Below are 16,163 nucleotides of genomic sequence, written 5' to 3'. Positions count from 1 at the left end.
ATCATTTTTTTTTCCACAATACTTCATGTTTTTCTTGACTGCTAATTTTGATTACCATTTGCAGAGACATGAATGTATCAACATTATATGATTTGTATCTTTTTATTGTTGGTAGTCTCATTGCTTTGTTAGGCCTGAATATAGAATAAAACACAGCATCTGGTGCTCTTTTTAGAGACAAGTTACTGTACAATTTGATTTCGCTTAATATTGTTTGGTTGCATTAGTTAATACAACTATATAGGTAGTTAAATTCACCTCACTATACCTAAATTTTGCCATTCTTTTAATATATTTCAAGAAGAGAGTGAGTTGATGAAGAGGACCTTCTTTGCATATTCTACTTTTATAGTTCTCTTTTTCTATGTATTTAGGCATGTTTCTAATTAGTGAGATAAGAATTGTATCTCTGCCTGTAATGTATAAAAGAAAAATGGTCATGGTGACATTGACAGTATGATTCTTGAAATGGGAAAATATATAAAACTACAGTTTAAATTCTTCTCTAATAGTGAACTGCCTAGAAGAGCGTGGTATCCATGGCATTTTTGTTTTCCTGTGGTTGTTTGATTTGGAGAATTTTTAGTAACTTATTCTTTTTAGAAGTTAAGCCTTGATTTGATGGCAAGTATTTTCCACAAAAAGGGTATTGGGTTTGATTTCGGGAGTCATCCTCTTCTATGAATTGGTATAATGGTTGTTACCTTAACCTTTCTTAAACCTGCGCAAAAGTGAAAACTCTGTTTATTGAGTAAGACCTTTTTAGTGACTAAATTTTTTTAAGGTGTGTATCACTTTTTGACAATTCCATCTAGTTGGGTTATTTGATATACGATCTGATATCCCTAGTTATGTTACAGTGGGAATTTGGTAATGGTTTAGGCTTGTAACCTTCCAAATTTGGTAGCCAGTGAGTATATATAGATCAATGTGCAAGCTAACTATAAATGGTTCTCTTCGTTGATAAGTTGAAAATATTTTTTAATATACTTGTCTTAGTAGTTGAGTCGCACCCTGTCATAGAAGAAACTAAACTGTATCAGCCCCATGGTTTAATTAGAAAGTAAAAAAACAAAATTTCATACCACGTACGCTCTCGTGGCAACTAATAATTAATGGTACAAATCATGCCATTAGGTCTTTTCTATTTTTCTTTTGTGGCAGCCTGGGAGAATGAGTGTCAAGGAAATTCAAAAAATCCATTCTCTCAACTATTAATGAAGGAAAATTATTGAATATTTCGGGAGTACCATAATTGCGTACTTCTCTCTCTCTCTCCCTCTCTCTCTCTCTCTCTCACATAAATTGTGTTTCACTATTATGTGAGAGAGAGAGAGAGCTGAGTATGCATTTATGATATTCCAGAAGTATTCTTAATTACTCATTAATGAAGCCCATTTGGCCATTATCCCACCCTTTGCTATGAACTATCAATATCGTCTGTACATGATATGAAAACATACTTTCTCAATCACTTGAACTTATCAATGCTAAACTGTCTTGCTCTCTTGCTTCTCTCTCTTGATGTTGTAAGGTATTAACAATATCAGAAATGAGAACTTGGCCATCTCCATTGGCAAAGTTCTTATAAACTTCAGTATCTTTCCACTTCTATTTGGTCTATCTCACCTTTAAAATATCCAATTTCAAATGGAAATTTTTTTTTTTCTTATCAAGCCTTATTTCCACTTGCTTGAAGTTTAAGATATACCCGTTTATCTTTTGCAAAGGAAATTACGTTGCAAATTCAAATATGTATCCCTGACTTAATGTTCATCTGTAGCTGGAGTTTCCCCTAGACTTTACCATTGACAATAATTTTGATCACGAGAAGTACTGGAAATCACAGAATAGGGCATTTGGCATCTCAATTCTCAAGACTGTTGAGATTGTTGGCTTTGAAGCAAAGTGTTTTGGGTTGAAATATTTAACCGGACTTGTACAATTTCCGCTTAAGCATGCAAGGGTGCTTGAGAAGGTAGTTATATATGGAAAAGCTGAGGCTAGTAATCAAACCCAACTCTTTTGGAGGCATGGAGATTACTTGAGGTCACTTTACTGTTTTTATCATACCAATTAAAGATCCTCTCCAAATTCTGTGGTTGTGTTCTCCTGGGGATCTATCAGAACTCTCATAAACAACAGTTTCATAATTACTATTGCTTCAATTCATGCTTAGGAATTTTCCTTCTTTAAGAGGACCTTATGACCAAGCTTTTCAATAGCCTACGCTCAAAATGTTGGAACGTCATCTTCTTGGTATCAAATTATTAACACAGCATCCAATTCGTGGATATATGTTACAGTGATACCATTTTCTCTTGTCTAATCTCTTTGCTTTTGAATTTGGAGTAGTTTGATTCAAAGTTCTCCGAACTAAATATCAATCGAACTTTTGGTTTGAAACTTTGGGTGGCTTGTGCCTCGTTGAACGGATCAAACTATAAAATGACTTCAACATACTAGAAAACGTTTGTTAAAGCCTTATAATCAAATGCTATTGTTATTCGAGTAAATGCTTTGATTGGATGATATGAAAAGCTTTTGGAAGAGGGAAATAGGGAATCATTTCTCATCTCAAGGATCCAATTTGGCATTATTACTCAGTTCCATTCTGATTTCTGTCCCTTTTTTCAATATGAATGACTACTTAACTTATGTAAACAGTTCACTAATAGTATTAGAGATCGGTTTTTTTTGTGTGTGTGTGTGTGTGTGTGTGTGTGTGTGTGTGTTCAATTGGTAACATGACATGCTGTTCTCCAATTTTTTCAAAAAAAAATCTTTTACATGTTATAAAATTGTTTGTTAAAAGTATTCTGTCGTAGAATCGTCCTATTTGATTGAAGCATGATTAAGTCTTTAGAACATGAATTTCAGGACCAAAACAGATCACCTAAATGCAATTTTTTTTTCTCTTTTTGAGAAGAACCTGAATGCAAACTTGGTTATTCACTGAGTATTTGATTATTTGGTACTAAACAAAAAGAGAATTAAGAAGACGCTTGTCTTGATTGTTTAAAGAAAAAGAAATAAAGGAAGAAAAAAAATCTTCTTATTTTGGTTCCTGTAAGTATAACAAGTCATTTGATGATTATTATTAGAGACAGAGATAAATCAGTAATTGATATTTGACACATATAGAGTCTTGTAATCTCGGTATCACATATAAAATTTTATCAATTGCTTTGCACGTATTCTTAATTCAAAGATATTCCTCTATTATTAATTTTTTTTCTTTCTGTATACGATACCGTTTGAACTTTTGGTATTTTGTCCATTATATATGGTTTTTTTTTTTTACCCTTAGACTAAGATTGTTTTTTACCATTAAAGTCAAAACAAAATATTTTTCTTTTCATTAGAACCAAATTGTTTACTAATCTTACTCCTTTGCTTACTATAAATACCATATTTTACTTGTAAATCTTCATTCATTAATGTTAAGCAAAATTCTTAGTCTATTCTTACCTTTTTTTCCTCATTTCTCCACTTCCTTCTCTTGGAGGTTTGGCTACCCCAAATTAGCCATATACTTCTTCCCAAAAAAAAAATAGCCATATGCTTCACAATTCCAGGAAAGGATCCCCTCCCATTCTAAATCCTCCAATTTTTTTTATTTTAATTTTTATTCATTTATAAGACATGTAATATTATAAAAAAAAAAACTACGCAAACCATATAAAATTAAATAAATACTGTAAGTGCACAATTGCACCTGGACCCAAAGACAACTACGGGCTCAGGCCCAATGAGCCTTAGACAATAAAATTTGTAGAGCGTGGGCTTGAAACCTAGGTTAGAAGTGCTGAGAACTTGATAACGGGTTAAGAGTTACAAACACATGTAAATAACAAAAGATAATTGTAAATAGGCCTCCTCGGACGTAAGCCGAGGACTACTTCTGTATTATTTCTATTTCTTACTTAAAAGTTACAATTCATAGTTTATTTCTTTGTTGCCGATCCCCCTTTTCTCTGGCCTTCACCCCCCTTAAATACTTCCTTCCCTGATACTTTTTGGACAGTAACTAGAAGTTTCAGCTCTACTGTTCAGGGGTCACTTCCCCATTAATGCGGCCAGGGAGGTAGGTGCAGAGCCTTTAATGCGGAGGTGGCAGCCTTTGCTCTTGATATTTTCTTTAACACTGGTGCATCTAAAAGGTTCAGGGTGTCCCCCTTTAACCATTAGTCTTTCCAGAGTTGTGCCTTGACCTTCATAATGAAGTTTTGAGTTCTCTTGGATCTGTCCGAGGAAAAGCTCGCCCTCGGCTGTACCCTCGGATCCTCGGCGTATGGGCCAATTCGTAGAGTTTAATTCTGGAGCAGGTCGGCCCTCCATACTACAGTCCAAAGGCCCACATGCCCATTTGGGTCCTTTTACTCCCCACAAATACTAAATGTCTTACTTCTATCTAAAAATTGGAGCTAATCCCCTAAAACCCCAAGCAATCTAGTTCTGAACACTCTCGTCTCCTATAGGACATGTTGACCTCATCCCCCCCTCTTCCACCACCACCCTCCCCCCCCCCCCCCCCAAAACCCCATCCACCAAAAAAAAAAAGTGTTAAAGACAACTTCAAACTCATGTTAGATAAAGTGAGGCCAACTTGATATTGGAAACTAACTCATGAAATCATCAAAGCGGATACGGCTTGGTGGAGATATTAGCTAGCTAATCTTGTGAGTAGGCAGCTCATAGCAGTAAATTAAGTACCTTAAAGCAAATGATCATGAAAGAAGTGGTAATCAATCTCAATATGTTTAGTATGCTTATGAAAGATATCATTGTGGGTATCTTAACGGCATTTCAATGGTCACGGTGGATTGAAATCTCTGTGAGACAATCAACTCCAAGATGTAGGAACCAACACAACCGAAGAGCTTGGTTGTGAACTTGTGGTGCTAGCAAGTGCATGATATTTTACCTCAATACTAGAGAGAGTAATGACAATTTTTTTCTTGTTGTGCTAAGAGATGAGGGAATCACCAAGAAATAAGCAATACCCTGAAGTGACCAATGGTTAGTGGGATTGCCTATCCAATTTGCATTTAAGTAAGCTAGAGAGTTAATGGAGAATACAGGAAAAGTGAAATCTATGAAACATGGTGTCTTTTAGATACTAGAGGACTATGGGAACATCAACATATTGAGAGGACAGTGTTGCAACCATGAATTGACTGACATTGTGGATTACATAGGAAATATCTAGGCAATGAGAGATAGACTAGACTCCCAACTAGCTATCTATAGAGGGTAGCATGAAGAAGAGGTTCTCCACTAAGTATACCATGTTAAAAGATTGAATATCTTATTGTATAAAATAGCCTAAAATATTATACAAGGGACTATTTTATAAAGAAAGAGGTTCTCCAATATGAGTGTAATAAAAGTAAATGTAGTACAATAATACAAAAATCTTAAAGCCCGTTGAGATTGTATTGTAACAAAATGTATCTTATTTATCTATTTGTCACTCTTTTATTTTCCTTTTAAGAGCTTAGAGGTTAGCACAAATAATTCCACTATCTTCTCTAGAATCCCTATTAAAGATCAAGGAACCCAATAATAATAACTTAAAAGTGCATATTCACATACATATAAGTGTATGTATATTGTTATTAATATTTATTCTTATCAATAGAGAGTATTTAGCTTCTAAGATAATTGATTACATTAAGGGGAAGATGAGATGATGAAGGTGGTGCCTACAGATCGAAACTAAGGCTGTTGAAATGGAAGATTGGATGACGGTGTTGTCTCCTAATATTCTGCGACCTGATTTCTTTAGCAAAGCTTGTCTGAAGACTTGGAGGACCACACACAATAACACCATCAACGTAGCCCCATTTCTCTGATATATCCCCAAAGATATCTACAACATGACAAAGGAAAGGTAATCAAGAAAGCCTTTGGTGTAGTACAACTAAAGAGGTTAAACTTTGTTATTAAGATTTTTTTTTTTTTATGTTTCTTTTAGTTTTACTCCATCCATTTATGAGAGGGTTTGGATCCAGCTTTTTTTTGCTGCGTCCACGTTTTGAGTTTTGCTTTTTTTTTTTTTTTTTTTTCTCTGCTGCGAGGGGACAAGCGCGCAGTGCGTGCACTGTGTGCGTACTGTGCGTTCACTGTTCACGTACTTTTTTAGCAATTTTTTATTAAAAATGGGTCCCGCAGCACTATTCATACATTTAAAAATTATTTTGCTACAGTGTTTTCAATTTTCAGTTTTCAGTTTTCAGCAATAAATTCTATCCAAACAGACCCTATGTCAAATATTTTGTTCACAGCTTGTCCTAAGCTTGGTAAATAGAGGAGGGGTGTGGTAGATTGATGGCTTATGTAGTTATGTGAATTTTAGTCACTATAGACATGCGTGCTGGGGAAGCTTGCCAAAAGTGAAGAATTGAAGTCATCATTTTTCTCTATAATTATGTACAAAAGTCAAGCAACATTTATAGAGGGATGTACAAAATTCAAGCAACATTTATGAAGGGATAAGTGTTGTTTTGTGCGTGTCCCACAAGCTAGAGAAGAAAGAAAAAGACGAAGAAATATAAATGAGGCCATTCGGCCAATTGGTGCAGAGAGGGAGAGAAGTCCCAGGGTGTGAGGACCGGTGTAATCTTGAAGGACTGCATGAGTGAGACCAAGTAAAAGAGAAGAGAAAAATAGAGAGAGTAAGAAAAAATTGTGAGAGATACTGAGTGAAAAGAAAAATGAGATTTTTTTTTTTTTGTGCTCAAAATTGTGTTTTTAAGTGTTATAATCTCTATTTACTATAGTAAAATTATTCGAAATTTATCCCGTAGTATTTTCCTTCAAGGAGAAAGGGTTTCCACGTAAACTTTTATGTTCTTGTGTAGTTGTGATTTTACTGTGTTTGCTAAAATTTATTCTCACTTATATAGAATTTTTCCCAACCCTTTGATCATCTATCTAGTCTGAGAGACTTTTAAGGAGCCATAGTACTTGTAAAGATCACTTGTCTTCTTGCGTCGGTAGAGAATTCATGAGATTCATCGTACTTGTCCTCAAGTGAATTATCATCTCAACTTTAAGTAGAGGGTAGGTTATGACCAAACAACCAGCTTATAGATATGGAAATTTTCCAAAAAGCAAAACATAAAGAACATTATAGCATTACATCCCTTAGCATATACCTCATTTTGATTTTACAAAAAAAAAAAAGTTGTGCTGCACTAGTGCGGGGTTTTTCGTTGATCAAAACAAAGATAATATAGTCTTCATCCCAAATCTACAACTATGAGAGAAGGAAACACCACAACAGATAATTGCATGATAAACACATTATATCAACTTTTGGTTGTTCTTTCCCTTTTGAAATCATCCTGTAATGACCAAGACAATTAAAATAAAAATCCATAATTCAAGCATATTATAGCAACAAATACAATTCCAAGGACACAAGAAAAAAATTTACTTTGTTTGAGAAAAAACATATAGATTCTTGGAGTCAATTATGGTGTAAAAAAAGAGAAACAAAGGGGAGATACCAAATTCAAACTATAGCAAGAAAAAAGTATCAATTTTTTAGTGAGGCATCCAAAACTATGACATTTAAATTGTTATAACAAAATGTAGGCAGAGTGATGCATCCAAAAGAGTAATGGCATGGAAATAAGGAACCAAGCCAACAAACACTTTAGTTTACAGCTAATTGACAGTTTTCAATTAGCATCCATAGCCTTCGGGTGCTATCTTTTAGAAGAAGTGGCCACAGTAATACTTTCAGCACTTGCATATACAAAACAACTTTAACATTGATAGTGCAAAGATGTAGTCACTGAAACCTTGACCATTAAAAAAAGGAAGCTATTGGCAAACAAAGAATAAATGAAAAAGCTATCTTCAGAAACCAAGTAGGATTAAAAATTATGTATAATATTATTACTAAACTGCTTCAAATATACATAGTTTTAAACAATTCAAGCTAGAGAAGTCCCAAGTTAAGGTGCAACAGTTAATTCTGGCATTTCTAGGTAGTAAGAAGCACTTTAGATTATCAATCGCTGTATGTTATACCCTTTGGGTTGATGAGACCAATAAAAGCAACAACATCACTAACAATATTTTGCATAATTTAACTTCCAAAGAGCATTTGCATTAGTTTATGCAAAAATTCCTGATTATTTTAGCATAAGAACCTACTTAAGTTTAAATGTAAACATATTTTAGCTTATGGGTATTACTTTTCACTTTTTAAATGTAAACATGGCAAAAAGACAACCAAAGAGAGAGAGTCTCACTCAAGTTCTTTAAATACTTTCCTCTGTGTTTTAACCCAAACAGCATAGATAGATAAACATGAACAAATTTAACCCAAATACCTAAATTAAAACCACTTAATCATAACCAAATATAACCTAAAGACCTAAACTGAAACCAATCCAAACAAATATAAATAAATAAATAAATAAAAAAACTTGCTCATATTTATTGCACAAACTGAAAATGTAATAGATAAACATAATTTAAAGACCCAAATGGAAACCACTCCAAATAAAATTTCAAATTATGATCATATTTAATGAAAAAACTAAAAAATGAAAAAAAAAAAAAAAAAAAAAAAACTTACTGGTAGCAGTTTCGGCATGATGATGGGGGGAGGCTTGTCATTAGTGGGAGGACCGCCTAATACTGACTTAGTTCTTTAAATTTTTTCTTTAGTAATCACTAATCAAGCAGTAACAAATGAAAAGAAAATTCATTTAAAAATGAGTAATGCTACAACCATAAACCATTTTACAACATTTTAAAAAACATGTTGATGTGGTCAATCTCTTATTGGTTTTCATTTAGGCCCACAATTAATATAACTTTTTCATTTACTAATAATCACTTACCACATCAGCAGTTTGTAATTTTTTTTTTTTTTTTTTTTTGTAAAATAGTTTGTATCTCTAGCATTATTCTTTAAAAATAAACTCAATAGAAGATAATTAATTGACAATCGCAACTCTGTATGATGCTGGCCCTAGACATTTTGGGGCCTTAGGCAAGGACTAAAATGGGGAATTTTTTATATTTATGTATTAATTAAATTAATATTTTTTATATTATTATATATTTCATTTAAAATATATTTTTCTTTCCTTTTGTGATGCAAATTGACTAATTAAATTTTTGTATTCAAGTTCTTCTAACATCTCATTTTCAATTGACAGTATAATTAATCCACATAATTTTTCTTGAGACATTGATGATCTTAGATATACTTTTATTAATTTTAATTTTGAAAAACTTCTTTTTGCATAAGGAACTATAATTGATATTGTTATTGAAGTTCTATAAGCAATGCATGTATTTGAAAATGAATCTAACATTTTTATATAATTTAGTATGTCAATTAGAGTATATTATTTTATTTGTAAAATTTCTTTAAAAACTTTTAACTCTGAAAATAAATCTAAACCATTAATATCATAATAAATATCATGCTTGAGAAAAAAAAAATTCAAGTTTAAGACAATATTTTTGCAAACTATCATCATCTAGCTGAGGGAGAGAGATGGAGAGCAAGAGTGAGAGAGAGAAAATGTATGACTAAATTTTAGGGATTTGAGATTTTTGATTTGTTTCGATTTGAGATTGTTTTGTGGACAATTTTTTAGACTGGATTTACATTTTATTCAGTTGATTTTTGATTTGTCTAGAGGTTAATGATGATATTTTTTGGGATAATTGATTTTGTTTAGACCATTTTTTTTTTTTTTTTGGGAACCAATGTTTACAAGAATGTTCTAAATTTTTTGTTCTTTGGTCACAAAGATGTATCAGATTCTTCGGAGATTCATCTAAAACTATTTTTTTTTTTTCTACTACCCTTCTTTTTCAAAATTTTGGGGGCCTTAGGCAATGACCTAATTGGACTACTGGAAAGGCCGGCCTTGTCTGTATTAATCCAACATGAGATCAAAACATGCATAAAAGTAAATAACATAATACATGAAGAAACAATAATTATGAGAAGTGCTACGTCTATAACATTTTCACAACAAATCATATCTCACGCATGTTTAATACTTTTTTTTTCCCTAAAAACTAGCATACGCTAAACCCAACCTTTACTCTATTTCAAATCCAAAATTTTAGTTTCTTAAAAATTCCTTATTGTAGATAAATTGAAATAATAATTATATCTCACTAACAGTAGATAAATTCAAATTGAAAAATTATATTAAATTCAAAATAAAAAAGAGCCTCATTATATTAATGAAGCTAATTTATTTTAAACAGCTTTACATGAAAATATCAAAATTTCTTGATTTTTAAAATTATTTCTCCTTCTTCATCTAAAACAATTACCATTTACTCTCTTTCTTTAAATAGTATCAATGTAAATTTATATGATTATTATAACAAAATTATAAATTTACACAATTATACATTCATTAAGATCGTTTTTAGGCAAAAGTGTGTGTGTGTTTTTTTTTGGGTTGTTGTTATTAGTTAAAGGATGTGGCTTACCTCTCGTATTTTTTTAACGAGAGTTGCTACGTTCATAATATTTTTACAATATTTTCACAACAAATAATAGGTGGTTAGTTGTCACTGATTCAAATTTGAACTTAACACTAAGATTACTTTTTTGCCCTAACAATAACAACCAATAACAACCTATCACTTATAATTTGTTGTGAAAATATTATGAACATACTATTTCTCTTTTTTAATTGTACATACCATTTTGTTTTAAACTTTCGATGACAAGCAATAATAAATTTTAATCATCACCGTCTATTTAGCTAGAAGACGTAGAGACAATTTCCCATTAAAGCAAAAGGAAAGTACCGGAGGTAAGTAACAAATTAATTGAGTGCTTTTAGGGAGGAAGAACAGAATTTCAGAAAACTGAGAAGTCTCCGTATCTCACCATTCACTATTGAGCTGAGTGAGAATGGAGGAAGAACGCAATGGTTCTAGAGAAAGGAGTGCTCCCTATTCCCCTCACCATGGTACAAACCCCATTAACTCTGTAGAAGAATCAAGCCATGATCATCGAAGCAAGCGCCGCAAGCATGGACCAATCTTAGAAGAAGAAGAAGAAGATCGAATCAGCACCTTACCTGACTCCATCCTCCTCAAAATTCTCTCCTCTTTGCTCACTAAAGACGCTATCAAAACAGGCGTTTTGTCCAAAAGATGGGCCTATCTTTGGACCTCCGTTCCCTCTCTCTGTTTCACAGATACTTCCTTCAAAAACGCCGACATTTTGGCCACTGCCATGGATGAGTCCCTGCTCCTACACAGGGCTCCCAAACTCACAAACTTCTCCGTCCTATTCAAGTACAAGCCTCACCTAAAGCGTCGCGTCGATCGTTGGGTTCGTTTTGCCACAACTGCCAAGGTAGACCAACTTAGTCTACGTTTATCAGCTTCTCATTTAAACCCTTATGAAAATGATATGTACGAATTGCCACAGCATCTATACGCTGATGAGTTTGTTTTTGAATTGGATTTTCATTTCTGCGAAATTAAGCCTAATGGGTTAGTGGGTTGGAGTTCACTCAAGCGCTTGTGTATTGGGTACACGGACTTATCTGAAGATGTGATAAATAAAGTGTTAATGGGCAGTCCTAAACTTGAATTCTTGAAATTGCAAAATTGTATTGACTTTAATCGGTTTGATATATTGTTGGAGAGTTTGAGAAAACTGGTGATAGATTCTTGTTCTTTGAGATGCCATGAGCCGATAGAATTGGAAATTGTGGCTCCAAAGATCGAGTCTTTGGAAATTCTGGGGGATTTTTATGGTATGACGAAGTGTCAGATAAAGGATGGGTCGGCATTGGTTGAGGTTAAGCTTGATTTCGAAATATCGATAGATTATGAATCTGACGAGGCAGAGGAAGTTCTTAAGGACAGCGTTGAAGTTGTGAGTGAACTTTTTGAGAATCTGCATCAAGTGAAGAAACTTATTGTTGGCGAATGGTGTCTAAAGGTTGGTTTTTCTTGATTACTCTTTTCTCTCTATCATTTTTTTTTTCCCGCAATACTTCATGTTTATTATTACTGCTAATGTTGATTTCCGTTTGCAGAGACTTGAATGTATCAAGATTGTATGATTTGTATCTTCTTATTGTTGGTAGTCTCATTGCTTTGCTAGGCCTGAAATATTATAGAATAATGCACAGCATCTAGTGCTCTTTTTTTTTTTTTTTTAAGAAGGTAGCATCTAGTGCTCTTTTTAGAGACAAGTTACTGTACAATTTGATTTTGCTTTAAAGAATTTATATTAGCTAATTTATATTAATACCAAAAGGAAAAATTATTTTGCTATTTATAAGAGTTGGAAAATTGCTATACTCTATTGAAAGTTGGGCTTTAGCTGACCCAAAAAAATTTCAGATTATGGCTTGGTCGTTGTTGTGAGTTCGGCCTCTTCTGCTGAGCATCTGTTTTTAATACAAGTTGTAGACTTGTAGCCAATCAATAATTAAAGGACCAAATAGTGTTGGTCCAATACTCCAATTTCATGAGTTGAACTATTGAGCTATAATGAGGTGCAGGGGACTTGCTTTAATGCCAAATAATGATTGGTCATATGATAATTTGTCAACTCTAAGTCAAGGTTCCAAAAAGGCATCTTTTATTTCATTGTCTGCATATAGGATATATTGAAAGTTATTTAAGTTCGTCTTCTGTAAAAAATGTTAGCTAAAATGATCACGGCCTATGTATATTACAATTGGTCATGTTATTTATTCTGGCATTCATTTTACCTTATTGAGGTGTGCCTTTTGCTTTGATGGACCTAGATTCTATCTATAATGTCAGTGAAAAATCTGCCTTCTCCATCGGTAAATTGCAAATGTCTAACGATGAAGGCAAGCGTGGAAAAATGGGATCTTCCTGGCATTGGAATCCTGCTTCAAAGTTTCCCTTACGTGGAGACATTGGTTATAGACATAATATCCAAACGCGACTTTCTAGCAACGGTATGTTTTTCTTGGTCCAATTTTCTAAATGTCATATCAAAGGAACTTTATTGAATAATTAATACTAGTCATTAATTTTTTATATATATATATATATATATATATATATATATATATATTTGTTCAGTGTGTCAATTAAGGAAGTAACAAAGGCCATGATTTTGGATAGAATAAAATGGATAAAAAGAATTCATATGGCTAATTCTAATTAATTTTGTTGAGGATCCACAGCCAAATCCAAAAACTTTGTAACTATGGCTTTGCTAATGTTGTAGTTAAATCTGTTTATTAATGGATCAAAATGATTCCCTCGAGGAGCTTGGCCCCTTTGCTAAACCTTCTCATCAACTCTTTCTTTTTACAACAAAGATGTTACTAATATATTTTTGGAAATCTGTTTGTTTTAATAAGTGGTCATTTTCTGCCAAAATTACTAATTAGATTTTTGTGGCGCTTGGCAACAAGAAGCCAATTTCACTTTAATTTTAATTTTCTCCAGTTTTAAGTGTTAGGGGCAATTCTGTAAGTTTTTAGTGTCTGGACATTGGCTATTCTAATTTTCCATTAAGTCTAATTTTGGTTTTATTTTAGTTTAGTAATTTGGCTTGGGTTTCATCTTAAAAGTCCAACATGTTCCACTAGCAATAGTAATTAGTCATCTGCTTAGGAGTTTCTTCTTTTTCTTTAAAATTTGCAAGCAGCTTGTAACCTTGCATGCACACATTGATGATTGATTAGTACTTGGCTTGGGTCCATTGCTCAGAACCTTTAAGATCATGACACGTGGCCAAAAGTGGACAAGTATCATAATCCTGACAGGTCCAGTGCATAAAAGCATTGGACCCAATCTTTGCCCATTGATTTATCACCTTTAAACCCTAAAATCCAGAATCACCTATCAATGAAAATAGCCTCAAATACCCTATGAAAAGGCTAAATACCATGCATGAGTTACTCTTCATAGTCCTGGAGTAGCAACCCAAGTTTTAGTCATTACCCTTTGTTGGATTTCCAAATCCTACTATTCATTTTCTCAATAAAAGCCTATAATTCTCATTTCTTACTATTTTCCAGTCTTTTTCCTTCCAAAGCCTAACCTTAAATCTTCAAAATCGAAGATGTTCAAATCTGACTACGTCTTTCTTGTGCCAGCTCCTTTACAACATGACAAGATATCATAATTTATAAGTGAACTTCAAAACTTGCTAATGTACTTTTATATTGCAGTCTCTATTAATATGCTATGATGAAGTGAGCCATTCAAAATCAAAGGAGGTCTATTTCAAGTCTTCACTACGATTCCTCAAGACTGTCAAGATTTTTGGTTTTAGAAAAAGTTTCCACATAGAGGAAGTATTCATTTTAGTGGTGGAATTTCTACTTAAGAATGCAAAGGTACTAGAGAAGATGGTTATCACTGAACCACAAGTTATGCAAAATGAAACACATGATATGCTACTTAAATATTTACAAGTGTCTCAAAAGTTGTTAAGCTTCCCTAGAGCCTCTCCTCGTGCAGTGGTTATGTTCCCATTTTAGTAAAATCATATTTTTAAGTTGTTCGATACTGTTAAATGATAATATTCTCTCAAATTAATTGTAGTTATGCAGATCAATCTAGTTCAATGAACTAAAATCTTACTATGATTTGCTTTAGCTTTCAATTTGTTTTTGTTGTGATGTTAAACTTGCTTTAGGATGCTTAATGTCAATGGTTATGTTGCTTAATTTCCATCTCAATTAAAGGCACTTCCAACATGTTTGGTTGTGTTGGCAGAGGAACTGACCAACACATATCTTTTTGGCTAAATACCAATACATTTCATTATTGATACAAAATGAAACACAATGAGATAAGATTAGCTAGAGGTGCTGCCTGTGCTTGTTGGAAGTCTTGCGGTAGCTGTGATTTCTTTTTTCACTAGTTTCAAACTTTCTTTTCACAAACCTCCATGGCCATCTCATGTGCACGATCTTCTCTTCCAAATAAAGCTACCATTTTCAAATCTCTCAAATTATTTCTGACCTGTAGATAGATATACGTGTGTGTGTGTATTCCTATTCTTTCAAGTTCACTCTCTCTTTTCTTTTCTCTCTCTCCCCCTGTTTGTCCTTTTTTTTCTGTTAAAACTTAAAATAAATCTTCCTTTACATTGTCAATTGTCTCTCCTGTCATTTCCTCTCCATTGTTTTTGTTTTCTTTTCTTTTTGGTATAACTTTGGCTAATTTGAAATCTACCAACAAGGCCCCCTCAGTCACCCATGGTAGCCAACCACACAATACAAATGAAAATGAAGAGTTGATTTGGAATATCAAAATGGAATTATGTTGTTGAGGACATATTTTATGTAATTGGCTAATCCTTTAATAAAATGTATTTTATTTGTAATTGGATAGATTTAGGATGAGTTTAAAACTTCAAGAAACATGTTGTGGAAGTTAAATATTAAAGCCATGAAGATTCAACTAAGAAACAAATGAAGAAAAGTTGTTCATTAAAGCTCGATAAATACCTCGATAGAAACAGTATCTATCAAGATTTAAGAACGAAGCTCGACAGAAAACTGAATCTGTTGTGATCTACGAAATTAGAATTTTCAGGCCTGATTTTTGGCCCATGCTGAAATATTTGTGTAGGATTTCTTTTCTCACAACCTTAGATATATATAAGGCTTATTTTAAAGAGCGTCACAATAGGTATGCACATGGAGAACATAAGTAGAAAGCGACTTAGTGCCTTATTTTCTCTTAAAGAAGTTACTGCGTATTTGCGCCTTAAGGTTTTGTAACCAAATACTTCTTAATCTTTATTGTTGATAAAGTGAAGAACTTTGCAGCCAATAACATCTTCAAGTTGCTAGAGTTAGTCACGTACTGAGAGTCGTACATCATTGGTTAGTCACGCATTAGGATCCATGTAAAAGGGTGGGATTCATATATTGAAGAGTTCAGAGGTTCTGAAGCGGTAGAAGGTTTTTACTATAAGATCATCTACGGGGATTGTAGAGTCTAACGACAAAAGTTTTGTAATAAATCTGAAATTTCTCTTTATTATTGTGGATTACTTTTCGAGAAGGTTTCCCCCCAAGTTTTTTATTGTGAAACTAGTTTGTTTCATTAGTTTTCCAAGGTCATCATATCTTATCTTATTTATTATTCTAATGTACATGATATTGATGTTAGTTTGTTTTTAACAAGGT

At 33.1% G+C, this 16,163-nt stretch overlaps 1 protein-coding gene across 1 annotated transcript; it reads left to right on the top strand.

Moving 5' to 3' along the window:
- The first annotated feature begins 10,859 nt into the window (after positions 1-10,859).
- LOC142634515 (putative F-box protein At1g49610) lies at positions 10,860-14,584 on the top strand. Its single transcript, XM_075808827.1, has 3 exons — positions 10,860-11,965; positions 12,783-12,962; positions 14,190-14,584. Exons 1-3 carry the CDS (start codon positions 10,922-10,924, stop codon positions 14,499-14,501), a joined length of 1,536 nt encoding a protein of 511 aa, XP_075664942.1. The 5' UTR covers positions 10,860-10,921; the 3' UTR covers positions 14,502-14,584.
- Positions 14,585-16,163: the final 1,579 nt, after the last annotated feature.

The sequence above is a fragment of the Castanea sativa genome, chromosome 5, assembly GCF_040712315.1.
Source record: "Castanea sativa cultivar Marrone di Chiusa Pesio chromosome 5, ASM4071231v1".
NCBI classification, from domain to species: Eukaryota; Viridiplantae; Streptophyta; class Magnoliopsida; order Fagales; family Fagaceae; genus Castanea; species Castanea sativa.
Note: the sequence above shows the minus strand (reverse complement) of the source record. Positions and strands in the feature narration are given on the sequence as shown.

Excerpts from the sequence above, each read along its gene's own strand:
- LOC142634515 (XM_075808827.1), top strand. The coding sequence starts at position 10,922 with ATGGAGGAAGAACGCAATGGTTCTAGAGAAAGGAGTGCTCCCTATTCC. Across the intron at positions 11,966-12,782 it reads TTGGCGAATGGTGTCTAAAG|ATTCTATCTATAATGTCAGT; the intron begins GTTGGTTTTTCT and ends TGATGGACCTAG. Across the intron at positions 12,963-14,189 it reads AACGCGACTTTCTAGCAACG|TCTCTATTAATATGCTATGA; the intron begins GTATGTTTTTCT and ends TTTATATTGCAG.